Here is a 26,752-nt window from a genome sequence, read left to right on the forward strand (position 1 = left end):
TTCTTTCAAAATAAATGAGGGTCAAATTTATTAAGCAATGGTGCTGATGACCTAATGGAGTGACCTTGGGCCTGAAAGCTTGTGCACTTCTTCAATTTGTAAGTCTAATAAGAAATATTGCCTTTCTTAGACACTTGAAATTTCTTGCATCTTAGACTGTCACTACTACAATATTGCTACTACTAAATAATAGCATGGCAGTATAAGTAATTAAATCTATGTCAGTCCACCTGATTTGGGAGAGGTTTCATATCAAGTCAATTAGGAAATAACAGCCAGAGGGTCTATTTCATGGTTCATTTGCTTCTGATCTCTAAGGGCAAGCTATCTAACTAAATTATTCAGAGCTGTGTCTGGAAACACCTCTCTAATCCTCAAGTGCCCAAAGAGGAGAGAATGTTTTAACCAACTTCCTTTAATATCTTAATAACTAAATCTATTCATATTTCCTTCAGGCTGACAAAGAAGGGCAAAAATATTATTAGGTATTTTACACTTCCTTAGACAGCTACGTATGCAGTCTGGGGGTGGAATTAGCACATCATGGAACAGTGCCTCCAAAAAGAGAAATATTTCTGCCCCTGTGATATAACCACGTCTCCAATTTAGTCCAAAAGTAAATTTTGGGAAAATTAAAACACAGCTTCAATCTCTTCCAGCTGCACCTTGGATGCACTGGGAAGAGAAGGGGTAAAAGGCATGGCACCAGTCCCCAGCTCTGAGGTTACATGGGAGTGTCCCTCACCCAAATGTTCAAATTGGACACAGGGCACCCATAGCCCCTGAACTGGCAGAAAGTCACAAACAAAACCACAGACTCTGAGAGCAACAGTAATGTTCAGCAACTGACAGAGAACTCACCAGCCAACCCAAATCTTCCTGAGACCAAAACATTTCAGGAGCTACCAAAAGCCAGCCCAGAACTCACAGTTCCAGCTGCTGAGCTGATGTGTTGTCACTCTACACAGTGGCCATAATTCTTCATAATGGGAGTGGGTTCCCCTTGCTTCTGTGTACAAAAGAGTGAGTTGGCCTGAGGGAGGAGTTAGGCAGTTCAAAGTCATGGTTTAATTTCCTTTGTAATTGCAAGTTGATTGCTGGTTTGAATTACATTGCATGCATTTTGCCTCTTGTGACAACCATTTCTTTAAGTGGATAAACTTAAATTAAAAGAATGGTATAAATTGAATGGCATGTCTATGTTGGAATCTCATAGATTACTCATATTAATTATCAACCTAGCAGACTTATTTTTTTAAAAAAAGAAAAACACCTTGGATGACTTTCCATAATGTGGAAACTTTAATGTTAAACTAATAAAACCTTAGCCAAAAAACTGCAAGAAATAGTCTTAATTTTAGGGGAGACTATTTGTGTTTTTAAGGAGAAATACAAGTGCAGAATTTTTACGTACTTTTACCTTCCATATCTTGAACTCCAAAGCCTTTAAGAAAGAAGAAATTCTTTTTTAAATTCCTTAAATTTCTTAAAAAGAATAAGGGCAATTTCACAGTTTCCTTGATGAAGTTTGTAACTTAGCATCTATTTCATTCTCCCCATGTCCTAAAGCAACACCTATGCCCAAGAGCCACACAAGCAAGAGGACAACACACACCTGGAAATGTAAAACATTATGCTTGAGGCAAGCAATTCACAGGAAAGGTAGCCTGGGAGTTCTGTGCTCAGCCAGGCAGAGGATAATGAGGATAATGACAAGCTGAAGGAATTCTTCTAGTTTTTCATACCTTTATCTTATTTTCAAATGTTCCCAGGCTGCTCTCTCTGATCACCCCCACAGCAGCCTGTGCAACTTGTGAGACACCTGCTCTCAGGTGCACTGCAGAGACTTGGACATGCTGCAACCCTTGGAGCTCCAGCTGTGAGCCTTTCTGTTCCAGATGTTGGTGCTACTCATCTCACTTGACTTCAGATACGTAAATAGTGGATGTATTTCAGATACTCACACTCGTGGTGGTCACTTGATCATTTTGGCTGGGCTACTCTAGATACCACTCTAAAGTGAACCCTAGAAATACTCGTTCTCTTCTGTAGGACACAAGTCTGGGATAACTAACTTGTCCTCATATATCCCTTGACAGATCTTGGCAACAAGGCCTGAGGAAAACATTTCTGTCTCTGACCAGTGCAAAAGTTGTAGGGAGCTATGACCAGTTTTAAAATTCCCTACAGCAAGTGTCCAGCCTAAGAGAGAAACCATAGACCTGAATGGAAAATCTGTACACATAGACAGGAAAATTACACTTGTAGGGGACTAATCTGGCTCATTTATTCATTCATTTCTTAAATGAGAAGAAGCAATTCTGTATATGACCCAAACACATCCAGAGACAGTGGTGCAGAGGTTAAAAGTGACTGCTTGTCTCTGTGGAAACCAGTATTTTGTTAATTGTGGAGAGGTATAATCTAGTGACATTTCACTCTAATCTTTCCCCATACTAACTTTTAAATTGCCAAATTTCAATGTGCCTTCTGCCAATCAGGTATGAAACCAGCTGCGCTGTGCTGAAGCAGAAACAGGAGTGGGTGCATCAGGTCTCTGTTGCTCAGTCTAAATGTTCAGCCAAGCAGAAATCAGTCACTTTGACCTTAACAAGCCATATTGAGCTAAAAATAAAAGAGAATGAAAATAAATGTGCATTCTCAGGGTCTTTCCTGATACTTTTCAAGATAAGGCATCATACACATAGATGAGCCTGTTGGATAGACACACCATATCCTGTTATATTATTATCCAGGCTCTTTGTTAAAGTGTTTTAAAAGGCATTGCCCTGGATATGTAACAGGAAGAGTAGGGGTGGGAATTAAAAAATAACTGTATTACATAAAAAATGTCTTATTTTTCAGTCTTAAATCAGAAGTGTGGAGTTTTTGCAGCACCATCTAGTGAAACTAAGGAGATTTTACTCTTTAATTTACCCTCTTTACTTTTCCATCTCTATTTAATCGTGATCTCCTCATAGTCTTTGGGGCCAACAAGCTGTGGAAGAAGGTACCTTCAGTGCACCCAGTAGTCCTCTTTGCATCTCTTTCTGACCCACAGGAAATCTCCCAGCTTTGCCAACTGCCAAGCTGAAAAGCTGCAGTGCTCTCATCAAGCCTTGCTATTAATGAATTGCCTCCTAGCTAGTGAGCTTTGCCTCTGTGATCCTCATTTAGAAAGAACACACTCTGCAAACAAAGAGCAGATGTGTGTTTTAGTGGGCATGAAGAGTGTTCTTAGAGGTAGGGATATCTGTCATCATTCCTACCAGGAAGTGTTACTGAGGATGTTTTCTGTAGGGCAACATCTACACACTCAGATCTGTGCCAGACACATGCAAGACTCTGTGCAAAATATCCTTCCTGGCCCAAAGATGTTGCTGACAAACAAAACCCGGTCTGATTCCAAGCCAGTTAAGATGACACACATCTTTCCCTAGGCTGCTTAACCTCTTAAAAGATTTCCAGTGCCTAATTAGGATGAAAACTGCTTTGTTTTCCTCATCTATTCATTCCTTGTTAAAAAATCCTGGAGTATTTTTCACTCAACAGAGGCAATGTGCAGAATTAGAAGTATTTAAATATATTTCTCATACTACCTCTTCAAATAAAAGTTTTGCCCAAGGATAAATTAAATCTCCCCTTCAGAACTTTCTTTCTGAATTTTTTCCTGTCACCAAGAGCTGTACATCACTGACACCACAAATATTAAAATTTCTTAATAAAAGCAACTCACCTGCTTCCAACAGCAGATAAGCACATTTTTGCAAGTAATGTGACTGTTGGAAAAATTGATCCCACTTAAGAAGATGGAAACAAATGACAGAATTCACTACATAAAAGCTATGATGTTATGTTCTTATCTGTATCTGCTACTAAAAGAGTCATAAATCTGCAGTTATTCCTCCCTTATCTGAAGCTGAAGGAGTTTGTCCTCCACTTGCACAATGGAATCCTCTCCTCCAGTAGGATTTCTCCAGGGAGCTGACAGAGTTGAGCTGCCTGCACCAGGATTCCAAAGATTTCTGCCTTCTGCTTTCCTGCTCTTATAAATGTCACTGCTGTTGCATCTTCATTGCTGAAATGCTGCAAGCTGGAACACAAAGCATCACTGCTTTAAGTCTTTTCTAATTATCCATTATTTTCCTTGATAACTCCTTTTACAAAACTCATCTTGTGTAACTGCTTTACACAGGGCTAATTCATTTCATGGAGTGCAAGGGAAGGAGAAGACTCAAAGGCTCAAAGGAGGTAAAGTTCATATTGTCACTCAGGCTCTCAGCTAGCAGCTGATGAGATTCAGAGACTCTTGTCTGTCTTCTCCCAAGGGATGAATGTAAAGAACTGAGCTAAAACTCTGAAATAGACCTGCCAGAAATACCTGCTATAGAGATTGTATGTTTCCTCTCAAAACTGAGACATATAAAAAAATTTGCAGAGTGATTTATGACAGCCTGACATCATCTCAGGGAAAACCAATTTGCAAAAACTGTTATTTTTGCTCTAAAACATAAGGTCCTGCTTTCTTGTGATAAGCATCTTTCTTGCCTATAAACATCTTAATTTTATGATTATTATTACACCATATTTTGTTAAAACGTGACTTTTTGGAAGTGATCCTACAGGATCTAGAACATTTTGATAAATGATACACTAAACTGCCTTAGAGATTTTATATATAATCAGTGGGTATATTAATTGCTGCCACCCAGTGGGCTCATTTGTAGGCTTTGGCTCACCATGCTATAATTTAATACATCATTGTTTGGTTAAATGATTTCATCCTTTCCATCTGAAAGAGGGTGATTTATTTTCCTCTATCAGCAGCCACTAAAAAATGAATGTTTCAAGCTACAAGCTTTGGTTAACTTAGAACATGTTGTCCTACAAAAATCTTTTGTTTCTTGTAGCGTGGGAGCAGCCCTGTGGAAGGCAATTATACTTGAGCTTCAAGCTAACTCTGTGTGAGATTACCTGCTCTGCCTTCTGGACCTACCCACAAAGTCAAAGAAAAATACTTTGCTCCGTTTATATGACAAATATTCTATCAGAACTTCTGTAAGAAGTTGTTAAACATGTTACACAGAGGGAATCCTTTCCTGAAAATTGCTGGTGTTTCAGACACTCAGGTAGCTTGCACTGGGGTGCTTGTGGCCTTCAAGTTCTGCACTTGACAGACAATGAAACAACCAGTCTGGAGTTTGTCTTCCTGACCTGCAGCTCCGCTGGTGCCAGCAGCAGTCACAGGCTCCCAGCCCACCTCAGGAGCTGGCCTGGATAACAGTGAAGGGAATAAACTGGTTCTTAAAGCTGGGCTGCTGTGTTAACAGCTTCTACAATCTGTATAAGTGTTATGAATAATGAAAGAAGACACTAGCAATGACAGCACATTATTGAGGAGCTGTTAAGTGCTGCATTATGATTTCGCTTTAATGCTGCTCCTGGATGAGGGAGCTTGCATGCCTGTGCATGAGGAGGAGGAGAAGGGAGAGGAGGAAAGCTGCTTAATATTCTTCTTGTTGACCTATATTTTGAATTTACTACCTGTTTAATTTAGAGCATTTCACTTCCAGCAGAACTGGCCATTTGGGGGAGGATTATGCTGCTCTTCATTTTTGTCCTCTCAGAGGTCTTGTTGGACTATAGTGTCACAATTAGAAGCTAACAGTGACAAAAAAAAAAAAGATAAACTTCCTAAAGTTTCTCAGCTATCCAGTCCTAATTTATACAGTACAAGACAGACATGGAGATCCTGGGGCAAATCCATCAGAGGGGTTCAAAGATGATAAGGGGACTGCATCATCCAACTTATGGGGAAAGCCTGAGGGAGCTGGGCTGGTTCAGACTTTAGAAGAGCCAACTGAGAGGGGGTTTCATCAGTGTATGTGGTGTCTGAAGGCAGCCAGGCTCTTCTCAGTGGCAATAAGACAGAGGCAAAGGACAGAAACTGGAACTCGTGAACCTGAGGGAGAACTTCTGTCCTAGGCAGTGGCTGAGCACTGGAACAGGGTGCCTGAGAGGGTGTGGAGCCTCCCTCACTGGAGATATTCCAGAGCTGTCTGGATGAATCCTGTGCCATGTGCTCTGGGATGGCCCTGCCTGAGCAGGGGGGCTGGATCAGAGAGCCTCACTGGTGGCCCCTCCCTACCTGAATTATTCTGTAATTCCATGACTCTGCAATCCTGCCAACCAAGGCTGTCCACCACTGTGGCTGACACAGCTGAGGTGGGAAGGAGCAGGAGAGGGCAGGGATGAGAACAAGCAGAGTCTTGACACAGAAGATAGTATAGGTGGCTGTAAATTATATTCTGACTTTGCCCTACAATAAGCAGAAAGTTGGGAAAGAAATGCACTCCAAGTGCAGCAGGATGAGGATGTGCAGATCACAATTTCAACCCTCCAGCTGGGGCTTCTGTGCCAAAACCCAGCGTCCCTTTTACTGACCTTAGCCAGAGTACTGCAAAATAAGGAAATGCTCAGCAGCAATAAAGGTGAAAGAAGTTAGCCTCAGTGTTTTAAAGAAGCTAAATAAATCTACCACAAGAAATCCAAAGTATCTGGAGATTGACGTGGAGGAGGGTATTACACCCTTATACAATATTGCTCAAGCTCAAGCACAGCATGGGCACAGAGGCAGGGAAAGAGATTTATTCCAGCAATGACAGTGGAACCACTTCTATGGCCAAAGACACTAGGAAATAAAATCACTTTTATTGTTCATCAGTGGTAAAAATAATCCTTTTACTTCCTGCCTGTAAAGATTTTTACCTTTGATGCTACAGCAAATGACCAATAAATCACAAGGTAAATGCAATTTCCTCCCAGATTTTTAATATTTCTTCATTCCCTGGATAAGCCTCAGCTGGAGGAAAAACAAAACTCTCCAAAGCTTACCAGTTAGAAGTGTTAAAATATCGATTTCACAGAAGGTCCTAGAGCCAGCTTGTGGTTTTTTCATCTGTTTGCCAAACAAGATACAGGACCAAAACAGTACATGCTGGGGACCTCAGACCATAAAAAAAATATCAGAAACTGGTAAAACTGAAGCAAAATAGAAGGGATTCAAAACTGCCTACAACACAGGGAGAAGAGAAAAAGACATAGTAAGAGATTGTTGAGGACTTCACAGTTACTTCTCCATCATCCTACAAATAAATTCTCTATTCAACTGCATTCCAGACTGTTGGCATCAAAACTGACATTTAATGAGCTGATCATTTAATTTTTCTTATATCATTTAATTTTTCTTGTATCAGCCAAGTTTCACCAAAAAATTCTGAGAATCAGAAGCAGATCTCTTTCTTCCAAGACAAAATGTGAGAGAGAGCAGTAATGCACACTGGGAGAAATAACTAGAGAACTGATTTGTATCCAAGACAAAATAAAGTAAGGACATTTGTCATCTTAGATTTAGAAATGTAAAGTGAAATAGAATTCCATTATCTGAGCTCTTCTTCAAAATTCAAAACTGAGACAGACACAAACCTCTTGACTTACCTGTTGACAACTGAATTGTATTCTATAAGCTGTCAGATGCCTGGGGATGAAAAAAATATCACGTGTAGCTTTGCTAATAACATTTCTCTATTTCTTTTTTTTATTGTTTTCCTCCACAGCTCCATTCAACCCTCCCAATGACCCAGACAGTATGGTCAAATTTGATGCCTATGGAGATGGGATAGGACGATACAACGTGTTCAATTTCCAGTTCACTGGAGACAGATACTCCTATGTGAAGGTTGGTCAGTGGGCAGAGACTTTGTCACTGGAGGTAGACTCTATCCACTGGTCCAGGAGCTCTGTCCCTGTCTCCCAGTGCAGCGACCCCTGCGCTCCTAATGAGATGAAGAATATGCAACCAGGAGATGTCTGCTGTTGGATTTGTATTCCCTGTGAAACTTATGAGTACCTGGCTGATGAATTCACTTGTGCAGACTGTGGGCCTGGAAAATGGCCCACAGCTGACCTGACTGGCTGCTATGACCTACCAGAAGACTACATCAAGTGGGAAGATGCTTGGGCAATAGGTCCTGTTACCATCGCATGCCTGGGCTTTATTTGTACTTTCATGGTCATTGGAGTGTTCATCAAGCACAACAACACCCCCCTGGTCAAAGCCTCTGGCCGTGAACTGTGCTACATATTGCTCTTTGGGGTCTTCCTGTCCTACAGCATGACTTTCTTCTTCATAGCCAAGCCTTCTCCCGCCATCTGCACCCTCCGCCGTTTGGGGCTGGGGAGCTCCTTCGCCGTCTGCTACTCTGCCCTCCTGACAAAAACAAACTGCATTGCCAGGATATTTGATGGCGTAAAGAACGGCGCTCAGAGGCCCAAATTCATCAGCCCCAGCTCTCAGGTGTTCATCTGCCTGAGCCTCATTTTGGTCCAGGTGGTGGTGGTGTCCGTGTGGCTCATCTTGGAGGCGCCGGGCACGCGGCGATACACGCTTCCCGAGAAGAGAGAGACGGTCATCCTGAAATGCAATGTCAAAGATTCCAGTATGTTAATGTCCTTAACATATGATGTCATCCTCGTGGTTTTATGCACTGTCTATGCCTTCAAAACCAGGAAGTGTCCAGAGAACTTCAACGAAGCCAAGTTTATCGGTTTCACAATGTACACAACGTGCATCATTTGGCTGGCCTTTCTCCCTATATTTTATGTGACATCCAGTGACTACAGAGTAAGTCTTTGGACATCTGTTTCCATAAATCCTATGCAACACTTTAGAGGACCATGTCAGCATTCTCTAAGGGCTTTTTTTTCACTTTGTTTGTGCCCTGGGTCCCTTGCAAACAAGTTCTCTTTCAATGTCTTACTTCTAAGAAAGGTGGTCTCTTTTTGAAATAAAAGAGCGTGTGCAGTCAGAGCTGGAGGAGATTAATACTGTTAGTCTGATTGCAATAGAGGCATAACATATGGATTAAGTATTCATTTGAGTTCATCACTATCTGAAGCCACAGTCCTAACAGAAAAACCCAGTAGATAATGACCTGAAATTAGTCATAATGAGTTATTTGGCAGAAATTGAGCTTAAGATAAAATCTGTACTAACCAGTCTCCCTCTGCAAAAGAATCTGCTATTAAAACATGGTATTTCCTTCCAAATAAAAAATATAAGGATAGAATTTCAAAATTTACTTTAAAATGGGATTGTTAAAAAAAAATTCAACAAAACATTCTACTTAAATACAGAACTTTTTATACAGCACTTTATAAAACACATACCTCACTGAGCAGCAAGTATTGGTCACCCTTCACCAGCAAACTTTAGAAATATTAAACTGTTCAAATTGTCAGATAGTGTTGCAAAGCTTCAAGTTCAATAAAATCGTATTTTTGAACAGAAGGAAATTGTCTCAGAAAAAAGATTCAGATCTGCTCCACTGGAAATCTCACAGTTATTACGATGTGAGAAGTGACTGTGGGAGTTGGCCCTTGCAGCAGTTTGCAGAGAATTAGTTCAACTTTCTGCCCAGAAGAAAGGTAGATTACCTTAGGGGGGTGTAGTTGCCAATAGTGGGTACATGAAATAGCATATAAAACTGTGGAGCTAATAATGTCACTTACCATACTTTTGGTGTGGCCACCCTGGAACAGTATATTCAGTACTATTTTAGTCAGCTTAGGAAATATATTGAAAATCTCTAGAAAATAAGAATAAGTAACAAATGACGCAGTGAGACATGCAGAGTGACAGTAAAAGAGCTAAATATATTTAGTCTAGACAAGAGTAAACCCAGGGAGACGTGATCACAGACCATAAATAATTTCAAGGCAACAAAACGAGAGGAAGGGATTATTCAGTCTCAGGAGAAGTTAGAATAGCAAGTAATGGATTGAAGCTAATGAAGGAAAAGTTTAAGGAAGGCACTGGGGAACAACTCAGGACACCCAAAGCAATCAGGAAGACAGACACAGGAGGAGGGAAATATCAGTGCAGACAGTCACATGAGTGGGCAGTACAGACAGTAATGGCCAAGAGGAGCATGACTTGATTGTTCAAGCAGAATTTTACAGCCTTATCTCCCAAGCAGAGTTTTCAAAACCACTTGAGTTTATATACAAGGTTCCAAATAAACCAACTCAAGTACTACAAAATCAGCAGAAAATGCTTTCAACATCTTTTTGATACTTTCATGACAAGTCTACACCTCTGTGGTTCCTTTGAAAAGCCCACATTAGTTTCTATGCAGTGTCACACGTTGACTCTGAATCAACTTGTTCCATCCTAATGTTGCCCTAGTCTGGTAGCATCACCTATGAACAGCTTTAGAAACAGCCCCACTCAGTCTCGAGTTATCTGCAAGTTTGCTGAGGATACACTTTATGCCTTCATCTCTGTCATTTATAATGATGTTGCATAACACTGGTACAAATATGGACACCTGAAGGTCACTGATGCCCATGAGGCCTCCAAGCCATTGTCTTCTGGATGTGAACATCCAACCAATTTCTTATTCATCTAACAGTTTACCCACCAAATCCATCTCTCTCCAGTTTAGAGAGAATGGTGCTGGGGGGAACCCATCAAAGGCTTTACAGAATTCCAGATAAATGACATCTGTAGCCCTTGATGAAGCCATGCTGGCTGGCCTCAATCACCTCCCTGTTCTCGCTGTGCCTTAGCAGAACACATGGTCCAGTGGGAGTTCCTTCCCTCTGCCAGCACACCAGTCCTGTCTGTGAGGCAGGGTTACACACTGAACCACTGGAGTGACCTGGATTAAAATGAACCCTGTGGGATGGAGCTATTTTTAACCCAAATCATTTAATTGATTGAGTGTGTAATTATGCCAGCACAGCTGAGCTGCTCCAGGCAGCACAAACCCTAGGAAAAGCAGAGTGGGGAAGAGAGCTTTGATAGTGGAAAAAAAACGTAACTTGAAACTAATGAAAATACAGATAGCTTCATTTACTCTTGTTTTATGAGAAAATTCCTGTCTTGTCTTATCCATAGAGCACCCAGTTCAATATTCACCTGACCTTCACAGGTCTACAGACAAAATGCAGAGAGGTGAAGGAGAATGTGAAGCTGAGGTGCTCCTGTCTCATGCAGCCTCTGTTGGATCTTCCATGTTCACTCACCCTGTGAAAGCTGAGCACATTTCATGGTACTTGCAACATCCATGTTGTGCAAAGAGTGATGGTTAAATGATCACATTAATTATCCTCATTGATGACAAAACACCAACTGTGCTGAGTATATATGTAAAGCAACAATGTCCATTCCCTACTCTATTTTCCAATCTGCACCAATTATTTCTGACAAGGAGATATAAGAAGCATTCCCATGGAAGAAGGCTAATCTCAAAGAACGGCAGGAGTATAACTAAGGAAAAATGAGCCATGGATGTATTATCATTCAAATTAAGCAGTAGAGTTTAAAGCAGTTTAATTCAACATCTTAATTAAGGAATCTGCTTGGAAGAAAAGAATATAAACTGAAATGAGGCAGTAAACTGGCATCTAGTTATAGTATTGAATAAAAAGGATAAAAGATAGACACTGCCAGCAAAGCTATGCTAGCAAATGCCCCAAGGCAACTATTCTAAAATCCTGCAGCCTTACAAACAATTCATTTCTGAGCCCAAAAACTGATGTCTCAAAATCAGAACACTTTTCAGACCCATTCTGAAAACAGTCACCAGATACTATCTTTACTCCAAATCCCACCTATTTTTCTGCAAGGGCTTGCTCAAGATCTCTGATTAGGACTGGAGCTAGAGACTAAACTGATTTTCAGATGGATGCTTTGCATGAGATACATGATGTAAACCCATATAATGTACACTCTCTGTATATTGCTCAGATACTGCATGACAAGCATTACAGAGGGTTCTCTCATCAAGTTAGAGATCAAGGGTAGGAGAGAAAGAGAACAGATCTATCCTTTCTGTACTAAAACAAGGGAGAACACAATCAATCTCTCCCTGACATGCAGAGACACAGGGCACCACCAGAACCACCATTTCATTCCCATGATACTGGGACTGTGGATGATAAGGATGCCACAGAGGCACCAGCCTGCACCAGAACAAACTCCCAGGACTGTGGTTCGTGCTGTTATGTAGCAATGTGTCTAATATTTTGCATTTCAGAGCTTCCCATACTGAAACACAATGCTTTGTGCTCTCTCTCCTAGGTGCAAACCACCACCATGTGCATCTCTGTGAGTCTCAGTGGCTTTGTTGTGCTGGGCTGCTTGTTTGCACCCAAGGTGCACATCATCCTTTTCCAGCCCCAGAAGAACGTGGTCACCCACAGACTCCACCTCAACAGGTTCAGCGTCAGTGGGACCGGGACCACCTACTCGCAGTGTAAGTAACAAGGCTGCCACCCTTCCGTGGGGGTGTGGGGAGTTCTGGTAAAGACAAGGTGGGCTGAGACAGACAACCCTGTGAAAGCATCATTTCCTCTGTGTCTGGAGGGGAAAACTCATCCCCCTGGCGTGGGAGTCAGAGCTCTGAAGCTCACTGAAGTCAGCAGAAAGTTTTTGGCGGGCACTGACTGGTGCACACACTCAGCAGCCCCTGTGTCCCAGTGCTGCTCTGGCAGTGTGACAGGAGCAGATTGCCTTGGAGTGCTCCTGTCAGAGCAGCATGCTGACAGGACCTGGGGCACAAGGCAGCGTGCTCTCAATGCCTCATCACCTGCATTATGAGGAAAGGCTCCAAGTCTGCACAAAATGCATCCAAGGGATGCCATAAACTGCATCTGTATGCAGAGAATGATCAATAGCCTTTGTCAGTACCACAGCCTGGAGGAGCAATCAGTGCTCTGTTGCAAGGACAACTCATTTGCTCTGATTCCCTTCTTTCCTTCATCTTCACTCTCTTCATCACAAGCAGGTTCACAGCTGTGATTTTGTTTTGAGGCTGTCACTCCTTTTCTGGGTGAGTTGCTCAGAGAGTTTTATGGATTACAAAAAAAAAAAAAAAAAAAAAAAAAAAGTCCCCTGTATATTTGTTTCTGTTTTTTTCTATGTCTAGCTTAACTAAATTCATCAAAGATGGGAGCACACAGCCCTCCATTCACAGAGCTCTTTGGACAGCATGTCCACCCTAGAAATCTAATTGAAAAGCACACTACGACTATAAAGAGAAAGGGAATTAGAGAAAAGGGGGGACACAGAGCAAGGCTTTTCCAGCAAGTTCACCTAGGTCATCACCTAGCCTGAGGTTTTTGCATGTCACTTAAATTTCAAAATTGTCTCAAAAGCTTTGGCACTTCAAATTTCAGACAGAGCATGGAAGTAACTTGGCACCCTGCTGTGCATCACATTAGCAGGGATTAGGAAATGAAGGGATCCCAGCCGTCGCTGGCTCTCCCATTCCAAAACACACTGTGCAAGGATGCCCGGGGACCCTTGACAAGAGATCAGCCATGTGGCTCTGTAGGTCCCCAGTGTCATCAGTCAGGACTGCATCCAGTCCTGACACCAGAGAGCAAACACTCCTTGCTATTTTGGAAAATTTAATGAGATGGCACTTTGTGCCTGAAGTGCTGAACACTCCTAAAAAACTAATCAATTCCCAAAAACTCTCAGAAGTGTAGTCCCTTGGTGAAATGGTAAGTCACACGAGATCCTTTTCATTCATTATCAATTTTGTGTAAGGGATATTCCCAAGTTTTTTAATACTCTCATACTATGGAATGAGTCAAAAATAATTTTGATTCATAAATGCTCTGTATTGGATTCTGCATTGCATTTTGGAATTTGATACTTTTATTTTAATGGCTGGATAGCATATGTGTGTGTAAGCATGCATGAAACTGAGAGACATCTTCACATTAAAAACTGCATTTTCAGGCTTGTGAACAGCTTGAGGACATTAAGAAAAGCATAAAAATCCAGACTTATAATCTCTTACGGCTTCATTATTTAGAAAGGTTGCTGCAGTTATTTACTTTTACTGCTTAGACCTAATTGAATCAGGGCTGTTCACTGTGTTGGGCTTTTTAGACCATGGAAAGACATGGAAGTAGGGCTAAAAGGTCCATCACACACAAAGGAAACAACCTACAGTTTCCATCTAGGACAATTATTTGGAAAAATAACACTGTATCACAGTGACAATATTTTCAAGATGAAAAATCTGCCCTTACTCCCTTCCATTAATTTTTAAATGATTTTAAATAATTTTCCATTACTTTTCTTAACTGATTAGTGATTTATAAAACTCCAAAAAGGTAGCCATCCAAATTGGTTCTAATCTTTGTCTAAAATATTCCTTTCATCACTCCTGGGGCTGTCAGCTTGTTTTTATTTTGGTCTCGATGGCATTTCCATCATTCAGAAACTTCTTAATATCAAACTCATCAAAAATAGCTTTAGGGCATTCTAGTAACTTTGAAAACACAGTTTTTATACCTTATCAGAGCTCTAGAGGTCAGTGTTTTTCCTACCTCCACAGATTCCCACCTCCATTGCACCTCAGGGCTGCCATCACCTCTTCACTAGTGGCTCTTGAACAGCAAGTGACACACAGACAGTTTTTAATGCACCATCCTGAACCATGAAAACTGGTCAAACACTCTGAGAAAAGGTGACATTCATGGTGCTTTGGGGTAGTCTAAGTGCCAGTGTCAAGCTTTGATCATCTTGATAGCTGAAATCTGGACTAAAAAACAAATAGAAATTTAAGCCAAATAGAGGCAGGGTAAAAGTGTGCTTAGGTATATGACATGTTTCGAAATTTATATATTTTTACACATGATTTTGGTTCTGAAAATTCCCATTTGGCAGCGTGCTGCATAAATTCTGCTGCCCCAGCAGTGTCTCTCCCATTGGGATGTTCCCTATTTTCCTCTTTAATGGTCTTCAGCACCCATAAAACTTCATGAAGAGCTGACCTCCCTGAATTCATAATCATGATTCAGACTAAGCTTTTACACCCAGATGTCATTTCCCCATGTCCACATGGAGATCTGCACACAGAGCTGAGCTCCTCCAGTCACCTGCACAGGGGTCAGAAGGAGAATTGAACCCACTGTCCACAGCCAGACTGGCAATTTTTTTCCCTCTGAATATATTTTCCCAGGCCTGGCTCCAAACTAGCCCTGATAGAACTGAGATTAACTCACAATTGTCCAGATGTGAACATGAGTAGAGGAGACAATGCTCTCAGGCACACGGTGTGATCCTTGGGCTTACCCTGTGCACAGCCAGGAATTGGACTCCGTGATCCTTGTGGGTCCTTCCAAGACAGGATATTCTATGACTCTATGATTGTAAGTGGCACAATGACAGCAAATTCAGATCTGCCTGTTCTTGGCTGTGTAGGCAAAACTGCAAGATCATCACGGCAGTGCTGGGCTCTTGCATTGGACCTCTGGTTCCTTTCCTTGGATTATCTAAGCAAAATGAGGGACAGCCAGGCAGAGGGAGATCAAAAGCATGAACTTGGGCCAAATCACAACTTCTGCTGATGTCACACTTTTGTCCTTGGTCTCAACACAAAATGAAGGCGAAGTGTCTCTTGCATATCCAGCAGTATTCCAGGAAAGCTGCTGTAAGACACAGAGTGTAGCTCAGAACCCTGCAGGGCCAGTGATTAACACTGCTGAGGTCTGTAATGAAAAGCAAGGTCTTTTGTTCTGTCTCAGGAGAGCTGGATGCTCGGTGTGAACACTTTACTCCACCCAGCAGAGTTAATAACTGCATCCCAGCACTAGAAGAGAGCTGCATGCTGTGCAGGAAGCCTGGAAACTTAAAAGGCAAGGCCACTCATTTCTCGCCTACCACCATATATTTCTGTCCAATTTTGATATCCTCCTGACCCAGTTACCATAGTATTTGAGCTATTCATGCTTGTCAGTGTGTTGGACTTCAAAAAAAAAGCCTGAAGCTAAAAAATTCTGGTTAAGTGACTGATGTTCATGGAAACAAAATGCTTTTGCCTGTAGTCATACTGCAGTAGAACAGGGATTTGAATCAAGTTTCCTGAGCAGAACTGATTTTTTTATTCTCTAACAAAAAGTAGAAATAAAAATAACAACAATGATAATAAAAATTAGGTCATTGTGCTGCCACATTATACCCAGTTAAAAACAGAATACAAACCCAGAATACAAATTAATTTTTACAAATCACAGACATGATGCCCTGTGGTCTTTTACATACAAGAGTTGCTCCACACCTGTGCCTCACAACACACACCCACGTTGTGAGAGATCAAATTCCACAGACCTAATCCAGAAGAGGGGCTCGTTCTTGGGGCTCCTGTTTCAGGAAGATGTCCTGCCCTCTGAGTAGGTTAGTCCAGTAGATGCCTGTAAATTTCTTTTGTTAAAGCAATTCTGTTTTCCCTGAAATATTTATTCAGTCAATGAATAATTTTTTCTAAAAACTATACTGGGCATCTTTACAGAACCAGTGTACAACTGAGAGTGCAGCCAGCACCAGATGTGGAAGATTGAGCATGCCCTTGTCAGCTGCATAAATTGCTTTTTACACTGGATGATTGAGTTTGCTTGCCATGTGTTTTCTTCGATGAAGGCATCACATTTCTCTGGGTCACTGTTACCATTAACCTAATGTATCTTTCAAAAAGCAGCTTTATGGTGCCCTGAGCAGAGATGTTACAGAGTATCTGAAAACACTTTCCTGATGCCCAATGGCTAAAATTAGTAAAGATGGACAAAACAGTTTGCTTTTAAATTTAAATCCACAAGACTTAAGCAGAATAGGGTAACATATTCTCTGCTCAAAATACAAATACATTTGGAAATAGAGACTGTTATACTCAGGTTCAATTGTCATCTCATACCACTAAAGGAATGGAAAACTTTGCTTGTGCAAAATGTTATACCATGTAAACAAGTTTATCAGAATCTAGTCCTCACCTCTGGTTGCATACTGAATCCTGATCCACTGCTCCTAGAAGTGAAGTGTATTATAGGCAGAAACTATTCTAGGATTAGTCGAGAAATAATCTGGCTTTTAAACTGAGTTATTAAAAAAAATTCTTAACCCAATATGTTCTTATAATTCTTATTTTTATTAATTAAAAGATGATTGACACAGAATTCTAATAAGGTAGATTATCTCCTGGATTTAAAACTGCATATATTTTCTTCACAAATGTCCACTCCAATTATGGGAAAGCTCAAAGGATCAGACCTTACCATTTCTTGCCAACAAAACACAAAAAATCCGAAGGTTCACTGAGGTATTTTAGCACCATTATAGCTGTATTGATTCACACTACCATGCAAAGTGCTACAAAGTGAGACCCAGTGGCACAGATTCATAAAAAAATAAAATAAAATAATTCTGACGCTTCTTGGAGAAGTGTAATCACCCTGTGTGCTCCCAGTGGGCAGCAAAGTAAAATCAGGTTTCTTCGGAAGATGCTTCAGCCTGAGGTCTGAGTTGCCATGTAGAGGTGCAAGCAGCATCTCCATCAGCTCTGCTGCTGACACAGGCAGAGACTTTTCCTTTGGCACCTTGGTTAAATGGGGTGAGATGGTCCAGACCAACACCAGTTCTAATCCTGTGTGTTGTCCCTTTTTGCTGTCCTGAAGTCAGTTGATTTTCCCCTCTCTTTCTCTTCCAGCATCTGCCAGTATGTACGTGCCAACCGTGTGCAACGGGAGGGAAGTTCTGGACTCCACCACTTCGTCTCTGTGATTGTGGCTCGTGGTTCAGTTCTTGAGTTTTTAGACTGTTAGGCAAAATTTTGCACATGTTGTGCACTCCAGAGAACACCAGAAAACAAAAGACATCCAAGCGAAATTAGTACCTTTTTTTAGAAACAGTGTAATAAATTATTTTTGAGGATTGTACAGTATATAGTGACGTTCTGGAACTTTTTAGACTGATTTTAGCCTTTCTGTTGTTAACAGTTGTAAGGGACATGTAAATAACCATGGTTCACAATGTGCATAGTCCTGCAGTAAGGGAGTGATTGTTGCAAGCACAGTTGCAATGTTTAGGTGACTTCTTTCCTACGGATTTTTTTTGTAGCTCCTTGTTGTAATTAACTTAGACTGCATTTCTATGTTGTATATTACAGTTACCTTACGTGTAACAGATTGGTTTTCTCAGCACAAAACAGCAGTATTAATGTAAAGGCACCAATAATAAAAAGGTAAAAGTTTTTCAGCATGGTTTCATTTTTGTTTCTTACTCTCTCAAGGTCATTGCACTTTTCTAGAGAGGAGGTTAGGTAAAAAGGATAAAAAGTCTGGAGTGTGTGTACACAGGTATTTGTGTGTGAGTCGGTGCTGTGCTATAAAATCCATATCACAATATATGTGCTTATGATTAATGCTTTTTCAAGGTCACACAGAAATTCCCACTTCTTAAAAAAACCTCCCACATTATTAAAGTATCTCAATTTCTCCTTCTGTTTTTAAACTACAGGGTAATTTTCAAAAGTGAAAATGTCTAATTTCATTTTAATGAGACATAAGCAAAAAATTTTTGACTCCTGGTTCACACATTTGGCACAACTAAATGCTGTCATGCACACAATAGATTGGTAGCATATAAAGACAAAGAGAATTTAGATTAGGTTGGAAGAAAATCTGTCAGAAAATTAGCTAAGACTGTCTAATATCTCCAGCCAAAACAAAGCTGGTTCAGCTTGTGTGCATCAACAGTGCTGAAAAAGGTAATTGGAGCACCACAGAGACCAGAAAGTCAAAAAAGAGAAATGCAGGAGACATTTACACACATCTCTGGGGCGACCTTTGCGTTCCAACCAAATGCTTCAAGACAGACATACCACCTACTTAGACAATTGTAAAATATCTTAAAAGTCTGGCTTTTGAAACTGCACTCTTAAAGCTGCCCTCACTCTATTGCAACAATCTGAAATCCTCTCTTCTGCCAGGTCCAAAAAGACATTAAGGAAACAAACACACCTTTGATTAATGTGTCTGAGCATATTTACCTAAGGGCTTGTTCCCATTGATCTCATTCCAGCTGAGGTCAATAGCAAAATTCTCACTGACTTCAAAGGCAGCACCAGCGAGGCTTGAAAGTCAGCCACTATGGATACATAGTGTGGGATGTACATGTTCTCTGGAGCCCAATTCTCCTGCACTCACAGATGTTTTCACACATTTCTGGAAAGCTCTAAGTCCTTTAGGGCTGAACTGGCAAAAGGAAGCAGCTGTTATTTGGAATGCAAAAATTAAAGATGCAGGTTCTTAAAATTACTATCATAGATGGATGATTGTATTTTCTAAACATTCCCATGTCCACCAGCAAAGACCTCTTTGTCTTTGCTGGTGGACATGGATGTCAAAGCTTCCATGACAGAGGCAGCCATGTGAGCCTCTGCATCATGGAGCTGTCCAGAACAGGAATCCCTGTGACTTTCCCCAGAACAGCCATAGATCAGCCTGCCCTACATGCAGAGCTGTGCATTAAGTTTCCTCCTCTCCACAACTTTTGGCATGCCTGATGTTTCACACTTGTTTCCCATCTTGATGCAGAGCCCAGGGTTAATTTTTGACAGGCTGGGAGTCTTCTTTTCCAAATCTTAAAGCACCTTAGGTTGGGCAGCTACATTCATTTGACTTTGGTGTGCTCTTTTGTGGACTAAGAGGCTGATCACAGTGTGACATAAGGTCAGAATATCTGACCATAATTCTAATATCTCGTCTTTATGGAGCTCTTAAAAATGCCTAGGCAAATGAGAGTTTATTCTCAATTTTTATGGGAAGCCACAATCAGGGTCAAATGTACCTCATCTAACACTCATTGTTTACAAGGACAAAGTAAATATCTACATCTGAGATCATCAGCCCCTCTCCCTTTGTACTCAGTGGAAGGAAGCAGGCATAATTCCCCTGGCTTATCCCAGGCAGACACTTCAGGCAGGGATGAGACTCCAAATAAAGGCAAGCACAGCTTGCTCAGAACACAGAGACTGCACTAAAAATTAAGGCAGTGTATCAGATGAATTCCAGCTCCAGAATCAAAACTGACATTACTGAAGTTAATTTACAGCAGGTGAGGATCTCACTGTGCTGGAGTTTTCATTCATTTTGATAACACTATTTAGAAAATATCCCAGTGCCTGTGTCTGAACACCTGCTGTAAATACTTAGTTGGCTTGAGAGCCACTTGCATGTGGGGTTTTCATACAGAAAAACCCAACAACCAAAACATGCAGAGCTCTGGACTTATTCCATCCCCCCTGAATGCTCCTGACATGCTTGTACTTTTTTTGGCTTTGTCTTAGAAACCTTTCACTACTTTCCATTGGATGTCCATGGATGCAGATTTTTTGGTGCTGCCTGATGAAGTAATCCAGTTTCAAAACACAGCAGGACAGAAAAGGAAAATGACAAAGCAGAGGTCAGAGCTTTCCACCCCATACTAGCATGAAAACCTTTTAAGAAAGGAATTTTAATTTTCTTTGCTCTTGTCTCACATCTCTTAGTTCATTTATAACAGTTTATAGGTTTTGTACCCATTTATGTAAAACTTGAGTTTAGAATACAACCTGTTCTAGTCTATTGCTCCCACCATATTTAAAGATTTGAGCAATTCACCTCAAAGCAGAGGAGGTCCTGTCAGAGCTCCTCCCAAGTACCCTGACTGTGAGCCTTGAGAGAAATCACACTGCTCTGAGCCCTGCACACTCGGGAGTGAAATGCTGAAATCAGAGGAAATGCCGTGGATGAGAGCAAGGCTTAACCCAGCATCAACAATGTCTAACTGGAGGCTGAAGAAAACTTTAGGGTTTTTTATTCAGAAGTCATAAGTTCCAAGTACCTTGGATCTCTAAAAATCACAATTGCAGAAAGGTTTGTGAAAAACTGATCACTTTTTTTATTTTACTAGCAGAACAGAAAAATAAGACTCAAAAAGTTTATTGCAGGCCAATCTGAAACAAACAAGGTTTGTGGGGGTTTTGTCTTTGTTCATGGGTTTGGCTGTGTTTTTTGGTGGTTTGGTTTGGTTTTTCTAGAAGAGTTGTTTGTTTTTAAAATCTTTAATAAATTTTGAAAGCAAGGCCAAAGTCTACTGGTGTACTGTTTAAAACCAAAATATTTTATTTTTTCTTCAAGCAATTGTTTTCCTTAATTAATTGAACACAGCTGGTTTCACTCATAGCCAAACCAATTTAAAAATAAATTGTCTTTTCAAATTTAAAAATCAAAAGCTATTTAACGTATATTATGTCCTCCCAGAACGGAACAGATTCCAAAAATCTGGCACTGGGGGTGTCACTGCACACTGTGACACACACTGCACATTCTAGGATGAGCCTGGCTTCCTTTTATTTCTATTCCTCTCCCCTTCATCTTACCAAAGCAGCACAGTTCAGAAGTCTTCAACAAGAAATAAAAACAAGGGATTCAGTGAATGTAGCACACAAGGGGAAACAATAAGAGAGAACAGCACCAAAGATAAGCAGAACTTCACAGGAGTTCTCTTGAGGTTATCACTGAGAAGAGAAGGCTCTGGGGACACCTCATTGCAGTCTTCCAGTACCTAAGGGGGACCTATAAAAAAGTTACTTTTTATATGGGCAGATAGTGATAGAACAAGAGGGAATGGTTTTAAACCAAAACAGGAGATATTTAGATTACATGCTAGGAGAAAATACTGTGAGGGTGGCAAGGGACTGGAATATACTTCCCAGAGAAGTTGTGGAATATTATCTAGAATAGCTCTTTAAGTCCTCCATGCTTCATGATATGGAACAACCAGCAGCACTCCTAGCTGAGGAGGAAATGTGATCCCCACTGGTGTGTCAGCATGAATTGTGGCTGCTTCTACACTTACACTGAAGCATCTGTGTTGGGCACTGCTGGAGAAGAGTCAACAACCACTGGCTCCTAAATGGTGACACCTGCTGCTATCTGATTATAATTAAGTACCTTGATTTTACAGCTACTACTGGCTCTGGAAAGACAAAACCTGCAAACTTCCCTCTCTACTATGAAAGAATCCCAGAACCTATTTTTCAAAAGCAAATAGCCAAATCCTTTCTTTGAACAGAGACTGCAGAAGCTACTCAGTAATTTCCCAGTGTGGCTCTAAGACACGTAGTTTCCCCCAAACCTTAATCAATTGTATTCTATATTACAAACACCAACTAACACAATCAGAGCCAAGCCAAAACACATTCTTTGTGCATTTCCCCCCTAGCAAGCACTGTCACAGCTGAGACAATGATGTTCTGCTAATTTGCCAATAATTTATACAGACACCACTAAAATGTGCTTAATCCTCAAAGAGATTCAGTTGCTTGACTCCAGATTTCAAAGAAAAGCATGCAAATGCAGCAATAAAATGTATTCTGTTTAATCAAGTGAACACATAACAGACTGATTCACATTGTTTTATGGCATCAAACAACAGTTTTCTAAAGTGATTCCATGTGGAAGAAAAGGAGGAGGTTGCTGTAAGTATATTTTGGCAGAGCACTAGAAGAGGTCACAGACAGCTGATTTTTTAGTGAACTGTTAAAGACTTCCAAAATTTGTCTCTTATGGGAAAATGGAAACTTCCCCTCTCTACATCTTTAACAGAAAGAAAAGAATAGCAGAAGTCAGCTCAAATATTTCAGATTATACTTGCTTAATTGTTGGAAAATGCAGTTTGCTTATTTTAAGGTAAATAATGTCTACAGTATTGGTTTGCATCCCACTATGTTAGCACTGCACCAGATACACCATCAGACTGCCTGGGAGAATGTTCAACAACATGATGATAAACCATTTGGAAGCAGAGCTGAGAGGAGTCACACAGGAAAGTCTGTCACAGCTGTCAAAAAAATCCATTCCATTTTATTTGGAAAATATAATGGAAAGAGAAGGGAACCAAATGAAACCTGTGTGGTATTAAGTCAAATTAAATATAGTTCATAAAAATTAAGGCATTTCTGCATTACAGGGATATGGGTCCAGTGATGAAAAAAGAAATGGTGTTCTGGAGCATGAACTGTAATTATGGCTGAGAAAACATGGAAAGAGAAGGGAAAAAACTAAAAGAGATGTAGACAAATGCAATTTGATGGCAGTGAAAAGTCTACTCATGACTGAAGACCTGCAATATTCAGAAAAGGCTGCAGTGCCACCAAACATCTCAAGTCCAAAATTTCAAATATATTTTTACTTTATTTTATGAATGTCCATCAGATATATATCTTTGATGCTACAACACACTAGTTGAATAAAAATCAACAACATAAAAACCCTCATCATAAAAGATCCAAGAAGTGAAATCCCAAAGCCATAACCATTTACTCTGTGAGCATAACATCTTTGACAACCATATATAAATGACATGACAACAAATACAATGTACAATAATAAGTGTGCAATGGTACAAAATATACAAAAAGGAATGTGTATTTAATATACATTCAACATTACCCCATAAAAATCTTTGTTGGGAAAGTGAAGTGCCTTTTCAAGACCGACAGAAAATGTACACCACTTCAGTTAAGATGCCTGAAGGATCTCCCATCAAAAGAGCAAAGTGTGTGTTCTTTGACTGGAACTATAAAATAACAGAGCTGAATTTTCCCTAATGAAAAAAAAAATCAAAACTTCATAAAATTTTTGTCCACATCTAGAGTATAATAAAATATACTCCAGAAAATTCTGTTTCTTCAGAAAATTCAGTTTAATTTACTTAAAAGTGGGCCCTCTTTTAGACCTAGCTCAGTCATATAAAATCAAAAATCTACATTCCTTACAGTAAAAAGACTATTTCTGCCCATGTCTCTTTTCTGGTTTTGATGCATCCCACAATTCACATAAATTTGTTGTAATGGAAATATGAGTCTGACCAGAGGTCAATACCAGAATCATTGCTCATTTTCTCTGGCTCTATACAAGTCTTGCATAATTTTACTCAAATATTTTTTGCCTAAGTTTCAGATTCCTTTGAGTTTGACCTCAGAGGGAATTTCAGGAAATTATTACTGTGGATATTATGAAGATCACATGCTTGTAATGTGGCTGATTTTATGGAAAAGTCCATCTAGCCTCCAGCTACCAAAGCACCACTTGGTGCCTTTCCCCCAGAGCTGGTACTTGCACTGACACAGGATGCATTTGGACGCTGTGCAAATACATCACCCATGCTCAGCTCTGCTGGACATCCCTCATCCATCCATCCATCCATCCATCCATCCATCATCCATCCATCCATCCATCCATCCATCCATCCATCCATCCATCCATCCATCCATCCATCCATCCATCCATCCCCCCATGAGCCCAGGAATAAAGGAGGCTGAGTATTTTCAACAAGCCTCCCAACTGACAAAGCTGATCCCTGATGCCCAAAAGTAGAGATTTTTGCTGTACCTCCAGAGTCCAGGCTTTGCTGGTTCCCAGCCCTGGGAAAAGTGACATTTCCACAGCCCAAGGGAGGACACTGAATATGCCAAAGACCTCTCTTGAAAGGACAAGCTCCCATAGAGAGGGACAAGAGCAATTTGCACTATAGGTCCCACTTTACATCTCTTTATAGAGTTTGAACCTGTTACTGCCTACAAATTCATGGGCCCAGACCTACAATTCACACAACAGCTGTTACCAAGTTTAAATTTAATAGCACTAGACTACTCCAACCCTGATGGCCATGACTTAGGCACCAGAATGGGTTTAATTTGCAGGTACAACACAATTCCTCTTGCATTAGAGGTCAACACAGACCATCCAGACCTTCAAAGCATTAAAATCAAAAGTCTTTTCCAAAGTTCAAAACTCACCTGAGGCTCATTCCGAGTACCATTCACAATTTTGATTTCAAGAGAGACTCACAGTTATGTCAGTAAACAACAACACACAACCTTTGCAGGAGGTTGCAGGCCTCTCTGAAAATCATTTCTTAGGAATATGCGCAGGAGTAAGAAGGAAACAAAGGGTACCTAGAAATCATATGGCATGCCTGAGTGTTGCCCAGGTGAATGCAAAATATTTATGTTATTTGCAGTATGTATATCTCTTCCTGAGTTGAATTTCATTCCCAGTATGGAATCCAAGCATCTGCTTTCCTTTTTTTTTTTTTGGCAAGATACTCAATCACATGGTAAGGCAATCCAATTTTCTGGTTTGCTTCCTGTCTTCTTTCCTCCTAAATGGCCAAGCATTTCTCACCAGGATCACCACTACAATGTGTGCCAGAATATGTTTAAAATATGGTCCTGTAAAAATAGAAATTAGGTTTGTTTCTTTGAAGGCAGCATTGATTCTTCATATATTCTGGGATCTTGAAGATTTCAGCTGAACAGATTCAAAATTATCTTCCTTTTCCTGCAATGGAAAAGACAGGTTCCCATCAACTGTGTTTCCTCAAAATCTCTCCAGCAGTCAGCACAATCACCTCTTCTCTCATTATCCCTTTCCCAAAAATTTCACTTTATTTTAATACAGTAATAATAATAAGTGCACAGTTTGACCCTTTAATATTTAATAACATTACTAACTCTGTAAAAATTTGCAAAACCAATAAAATTATGCTATAGCTATTGTTCATGGTACTTATTTTAGAGGGTACAGGGAAAGTCTTCATTTCATATTCATAGAATAGGACAGGTAGTCTGAGCTGGGGAATTGCAAAGTAATCATCTCTATGGTTATTATCATTTATTAATGTATTTCCCACAATATATAAAATATATAAAAAGCATAGCATGTGAGTGTGAACACCACTGCCTTGCTCCTGGATTCCAATCTCAACACCTCCTCTGGAAGTTCCACAGGACAAAACAAGTCTAAAAATCATTTGCCATCTTAAAATCAGGGCAAGAGGGTTGAGTTTTCTCTCTGTTTTCATTTGCTGGGTGACAGCCTCGGCCATCTGGCCAGCAGGAATCGGAGTGAGCAAGAAATGTGGACATACACACCCAAATAGTTTGCAAACTGTCTAAAACTACCTTCATAATCTGATTTTTAAGGCCATCTCAGACTGATCAGGACAGCCTGGTGCAGACATGAGAAAGAAGGGGAGAAATTTTCTGTGCTAGTCTAGTGAAAAATATGTGCTCTGAAGAGCCTACAATTGTCATGCCGGAGACAACAGCCCCCAATCTGAAAAAGGTTTGTAATTATTTGGCTTCTATCTTCTCATTAAAAATAAGTCATCCCTTGCTGTATTACAGGCCTAGCCCTCAATCCCTTGGGTACTCAAATCCACTGATATCTTTGTGACATGCTGGCAGAAATGCCATAGCCTGAAGCTTGGACATATAGTTAGGACACTGCAGATTTTTTTTCTCTCTCATTTTACATTTATCCTTTTTCTTTCCTCCATACATTTTTTTCTGTATTTTACATGCTTATGTAGCAGGACATGAATTTCTTCATCTTTTGGATAAATGAAAAGCAATGCCTATAATATTTGTGTTTGATAAATATATATTAAATTTGGGTTATCTGCAGGGATACAGGACCCAGAGCTGAGTGAACTAATGAGGTACTGAGTCGAGTTTGCCAGCTATTGTTATCTGGCAGTAAAATAAGGAACAAGCTTGGAAATATCTGACAAGCTTGTTGAAAAAGGAGAGAACACTCAGGAGGCCTGCTACAGTGGATATAGAAACATTAAAAACTCCAAGAAGGCATTCAAGTTGTCTGAATACTGAAATACTAAAGCTTACTTCTATTTTTGCAACATCAGCAGAAAATTTTATACGATTTGATTTTATTTACATTTTCAATATTCTCAATATTGAATTAAGAATTAATATTGAATTTCTGCCCCTTTCCACAAGGAACGATATTGATTTTGCAAGACAAATAGGCTGGGGTCAAGGGAAAGTTC

The 26,752-nt window shown here is 40.3% G+C and overlaps 2 protein-coding genes across 4 annotated transcripts in view; one reads left to right on the forward strand and one right to left on the reverse strand.

Annotated features, from left to right (window-relative positions):
* Nucleotides 1-25,006, forward strand: part of GRM3 (glutamate metabotropic receptor 3) — a 109,547-nt gene extending 84,541 nt beyond the window's left edge. For all 3 annotated transcript variants that reach the window (XM_063396999.1, XM_063397000.1, XM_063397001.1), the window contains 3 exons: nt 7,617-8,683; nt 12,146-12,320; nt 17,562-25,006. In XM_063396999.1, coding sequence (XP_063253069.1) covers nt 7,617-8,683; nt 12,146-12,320; nt 17,562-17,635 — 1,316 coding nt within the window. In that variant the 3' untranslated portion in view covers nt 17,636-25,006. The remainder of the gene's footprint in view (nt 1-7,616; nt 8,684-12,145; nt 12,321-17,561) is intronic.
* Nucleotides 23,072-26,752, reverse strand: part of ELAPOR2 (endosome-lysosome associated apoptosis and autophagy regulator family member 2) — a 96,198-nt gene continuing 92,517 nt past the window's right edge. Inside the window, exon 22 of the mRNA XM_063396998.1 lies at nt 23,072-25,242. Within this exon, the coding sequence (XP_063253068.1) occupies nt 25,183-25,242 (60 nt within the window). The 3' untranslated portion in view covers nt 23,072-25,182. The remainder of the gene's footprint in view (nt 25,243-26,752) is intronic.

Source organism: Prinia subflava, chromosome 4 (genome assembly GCF_021018805.1).
Source record: "Prinia subflava isolate CZ2003 ecotype Zambia chromosome 4, Cam_Psub_1.2, whole genome shotgun sequence".
Classification (NCBI taxonomy): domain Eukaryota; kingdom Metazoa; phylum Chordata; class Aves; order Passeriformes; family Cisticolidae; genus Prinia; species Prinia subflava.